General features: G+C 51.2%; 2 protein-coding genes across 2 annotated transcripts; both read left to right on the top strand.

The window, feature by feature from the left end:
- Window positions 1-1,391: 1,391 nt before the first annotated feature.
- LOC135398383 (THAP domain-containing protein 6-like) lies at window positions 1,392-1,856 on the top strand. Its single transcript, XM_064629794.1, has one exon. It carries the CDS (start codon window positions 1,392-1,394, stop codon window positions 1,854-1,856), a length of 465 nt encoding a protein of 154 aa, XP_064485864.1.
- Window positions 1,857-2,548: 692 nt separating this feature from the next.
- Window positions 2,549-3,193, top strand: LOC135398382 (uncharacterized). The gene has a single exon (XM_064629793.1). It carries the CDS (start codon window positions 2,549-2,551, stop codon window positions 3,191-3,193), a length of 645 nt encoding a protein of 214 aa, XP_064485863.1.
- Window positions 3,194-4,708: the final 1,515 nt, after the last annotated feature.

Below are 4,708 nucleotides of genomic sequence, written 5' to 3'. Positions count from 1 at the left end.
CTCTGTCTACATATATATATCTATAAAAAACAGAACCTGCTGCAATTGCTAATCACGCGAGGTGCCAATGCCATTGCTGATGCAGACAGTTGATGCGTGATTCTTTGTCACAGTTATTGGAATTTTGTAGCTTTCGGAACATCTGCGTTCGAGGTGCAATATGGGAACAGCTGCGAGAAATGATAATTAGATCCCTCACCTTTGATCATTCTCTAGGAGGTGACCGCAATATATTGTTGCTATACTGGTTGACATAAAGAGTACAGCGAAATCTCTTGATCAACGACTGCAAGTAATGGAACGTTTCATCGAAAGAATTTCCCAGGAGAAGGGAATTGCAAAGCCAAAGTTTCCCGAACTATAACGTGAAGCTGGGAACCTGACCTTGAAGTTAGCAACTCGCGTTGTCGCGGACCCGGCAAATTTTTACTTGGAGCAACCGTTTATATGCGCGCCGTAGTTACTAAACTGTGCACAGACCTGTACATGGTTAGTCTTTATTCCAACAGCATTATTTTTGGGGCTTTTAATAATGGAACATCAGCGAGCCCAAGGCACCATACGTACTCTCTCCAGTTCGCACAACTTATTCGAACTCAGCAAGTTCAGAAGAAGAATAAAGTCGCACGGGAATGGGTTCCTGTGAACTTCGAAATTCTGATTGTACACGAACAAAAGCTGCGTTGCAGTATCACCACCTGTGTCCGCCACAGGATTACCGAATTCGGAAAAAGGATTCCGACATATGTGTCTTCGTATCTGCTGATATCTATTCTGCTGCCCATTAACACGTCTGACCTGGGAGCGCAAAGGATCATTACTTTATTCAGTCTCGGCAGACGGCAGTGCATTATTATGTATTTTATGTGCCGGGACACAAATGCAGAAACGAGGGGTGACCGGGGTGACAGTCGTCGTGTGGTCGCGTGCTGTCGTCCGAGCGCGTGGCGTGAAACGCTGGTATAGCCCAAAAACAGCCAAATAGCCAAGATGAAAAACATCCCGCCAACTGCCACAAAAAGTAGCCCAATTTGGCGGTTTATAGCCCAATCTGGCAACGCTGCCGGCGCCGTCCCCCGCTAAGCTGCCCGCGCAACATTTCTCCCGCCAGGAGCGCTGTGTAAGTAGGGTAGAATATATGAGAGAGCAAGCCAAAGTTCACAGTGGCAGTGGTTCTAGCGTGTTTCACGCCTTGATTCTTGCCTTCTTCTTTTTGCACACGTGTGAAGCTGGTCCCTTCTTAATGAAAAGCCTGAGGTAAGACTTTATTCCTCGCTTTTAGTGGCATTAGCGAAATGTATATAGGCGTGGTGTTTAGCTACAAGAATGAATGCAAGCTTAGTTCTTCGAGCACCCGTTTGAAAGAGCTTTATTCCTTCTCCTTTTAGGTAATGGCGTATTGTTGCATTCCACTCTGTCGATCGGACTCCAAGAAGAAGCCGCCCGGGGTGTCTTTCCACGAGATTCCCGCGGATATTGACACAAGGAAGCAGTGGCTGAAGCGCATCAAACGTGATAACTGGGTGCGGAACGCGACGTCTAACTACAGTAAAGTGTGCAGCTGGCATTTCACAAATACAGATTTTGTGGAAGGTAAGAGACGGAGGCTCAAAAAGGGAGCGCTACCTCCGGTGTTCCCGGACTATCCATCGCATCTTCAGCCACGACAAATTTCGAACCGCGGTAATAGCTCTATCAGGAAACGAAAGTTGGCCAATGACACACGTGGCATCATCGATTCAGCAAAAAGAATTAAGTTTGCCCAGAATGTTGCGTTGCCAGAGGAAGAATTTAAAGTCGACCAGACTCTCAGCATGGACACTGACACTGTACGGTTCGGCCTGAAGAAAGGCTGACACAAGCAGTAACAGCGGATATGAGCAAAGCACCACAGCAAACACTACGACAGGACCAATCAACCCAAGTGGACAACCTCAGGAAGGGGGACATCACTGCACTTGAAAGATCAAGATGGAACAGGAAGCTGAGGAACATGAGAAACGCTTCACAAGACCTTCTCCGTGCCGTGGACATTCTGAACAAATTTGCTGATGGTGCGTTGAAGAGCAAGCCAAACCTGCCTCGCCCACTGGGTACACTGCTCAAATATGCTGTGCCTGTTCTATCTTGTTCCCCGCTGTTGCAATGTCCTAGCCGTGACTGTGAGCTTAGGGAAGAACTGTGCACCTTGATTTGCAGATATTTCTTCAGGCCACTTCTGAGTAACTATGCCTTCACTGTCACCGACAAGAACGATGTGTACAAAGCATTCCGCCAAAAGCCACTCTCTCGCAAAGTTGTAAAACTGTAGTTGATGTGAATAATAAACGTTATGTTTTCTTTGTGTCTTGTATTCTGGCGTAGAAGGGGTGCTCATGTAGCGGCACCGTCATCGTCATCGACCATCCCGTTCATCTCGAGCATAGCGCGCCGCGGCAGAATAAACAGTCGAGCTTCTGGCACGAACCCGAGCTCTTGTCTGCTCTTTGCCTCCAGGCCTCGACAATCTGGTGACCCGAACTTCTACATTCGCCGACCTTGCGAAGCCATGTCCCACGACGAACCCTCAGCCAGTTCAGTCCCACAGCCTTCGCTGTCCGCTGTTGCTGTCAAACTTCCGCAATACTTCGACCGAAACCCCGGGGTATGGTACATCCAGGCGGAAGCCCAATTCAGCCTCGCCGGCGTCACATCCCATCAGACAAAATTCTACTACGTCATCTCTGCCCTTACTCCAACCGCAGCAGACGAGGTATATGACGTTCTAGCTACCCCGTCCCCCGCAACACCGTACGACCAACTCAAGAAAGCCCTCCTCCAGCGCACAACAGCTTCCAGCCGCTCGCGTTTACAACAGCTCCTCTCGGCCGAGGAGCTGGGAGATCGACGTCCCACCCAGCTTTTACGGCGCATGCGGCAATTGCTCGGAGACAATTCTGCGTTCATGGACGACACTCTGCTCCGTGAGCTTTTTCTTCAACGCCTGCCACAAAATGTGCAGATGGTCCTGGCCACAGCTTCCAACATGACACTGGACCAATTGGCTACACTCGCTGACGCCGTTGTTGAGGTGGCGAGTCCATCTCCCGCCATAACCGCGGTGTCACTGCTTCCACCTGATGTCCGCAGCCACAACAATGCTGCTTCGCAGATCGCGCCAAGCACCTCCCATTCTCAGGTTGACGACCTCTGACGCGAATTTCGGAGCCTCGCGAGCATTATTCCCGCTTCCCATGCACAGCCTCGTCACCCCCGCACCTCCCGACGCCGAAGACCAAGCAGTAGTCCACGTAGCCCTTCTAACGGCCGCTCGACCACCAGAGACCGGAGCCCAGTCTCGTCCATTTGCTGGTACCATCGTCGGCTCTGCGCAGACGCGTACCACTGTCTCTTGCCGTGCTCATGGAATGCGGAAAACTCTCCGGCGGACCATTAATGGCGACAAATGGTCCAAGCCACTCATCCAGTCGCCTCTTCTACATCCGCGACCGTAACTCCACCCGACGTTTCCTAGTTGATACTGGCGCAGAGGTCAGCGTTATCCCAGCGACCAGCTCTGACCGTCGGCAATCCCCCCTGTACCACCTTACTGCCGTGAACGGTTCGAAGATCCCCGTATTCGCGCAGAGCTCTTTAACGCTCAACTTGTCTCCGGCGCGAATTCCGCTGGATGTTTCTGGTCGCCCACGTCAACCAACCAATTTTGGGCGCGGACTTCTTGAACAACTACCACCTCTTGGTCGACATCCGCACTCGCAAGCTCATTGACCCCCAATACTAACCTGCCACTGGCATACGTTCTTCCTTATCATCTTTACGTGTTGCCTTTTATCACGACACCAGCAATGCCTTCAGCGCCATTCTTAAGGACTTCCCCAAACTCACCCGGCCACCCGACTGGTCGAAGCCAGTAATGCATCGTGTAGTCTATCACATCGAGACTGAAGGACCACCTGTGTTTACTCGACCACGCCGACTGCCTCCGGAAAAGCTGAAGATCGCTCGTGAAGAATTTAACCACATGCTTGACATGGGAATTATTCGTTCCTCTTCTAGCAGCTGGGCATCGGCGCTACACATGGTGCCGAAGAAGACAGGTGATTGGCGTCCCTGTGGGGACTATCGGGCTCTCAATCGAGTTACCATCCCCGACCAATACCCGGTGCCCCACGTCCACGACTTTACAGCCTTCCTTCATAGCGCCACCATCTTTTCGAAGGTAGACCTAGTCCGGGCTTATCATCAGATATCCGTCGCTGAGGAGGATATACCCAAAACGGCCATTACTACCCAATTTGGTCTATTCGATGCCGTTTAAGCTGCGCAATGCCGCACAATCCTTTCAGCGCTTCATTGATTCGGTCATCCGTGGTCTACCTTTCGCATATGCTTACATCGATGACATTCTTGTCGCCAGCTCATCCATCGAGGAACACGCCGATCACCTACGTGCACTGTTCTCCAGGCTTTCCGCCCATGGCATTATCATCAACGCCAGGAAGAGTCAATTTGGCGCTCCATCTCTTGAGTTCCTGGGCCACCATATCTCTTCTCAAGGCGTCAAGCCTCGTCCATCCAAAGTCCAGGTCATTTCCGATTTTCCCCGTCTTGCTTCTCTCAGCAAGCTCCGCAATTTTCTCGGACTTCTACCGGCGATTTGTCCCACGCTGTGCTGGGATCATCCTGCCCCTCGAGAAGTTCCTCTCGA

The sequence above is a fragment of the Ornithodoros turicata genome, chromosome 6 (genome assembly GCF_037126465.1).
Source record: "Ornithodoros turicata isolate Travis chromosome 6, ASM3712646v1, whole genome shotgun sequence".
Lineage (NCBI taxonomy): Eukaryota > Metazoa > Arthropoda > Arachnida > Ixodida > Argasidae > Ornithodoros > Ornithodoros turicata.
This window is presented reverse-complemented; position numbering and strand designations above follow the sequence as displayed.

Bases quoted from the DNA above. Each gene is read 5' to 3' on its own strand.
- LOC135398382 (XM_064629793.1), top strand. From the start codon at position 2,549: ATGTCCCACGACGAACCCTCAGCCAGTTCAGTCCCACAGCCTTCGCTG.
- LOC135398383 (XM_064629794.1), top strand. From the start codon at position 1,392: ATGGCGTATTGTTGCATTCCACTCTGTCGATCGGACTCCAAGAAGAAG.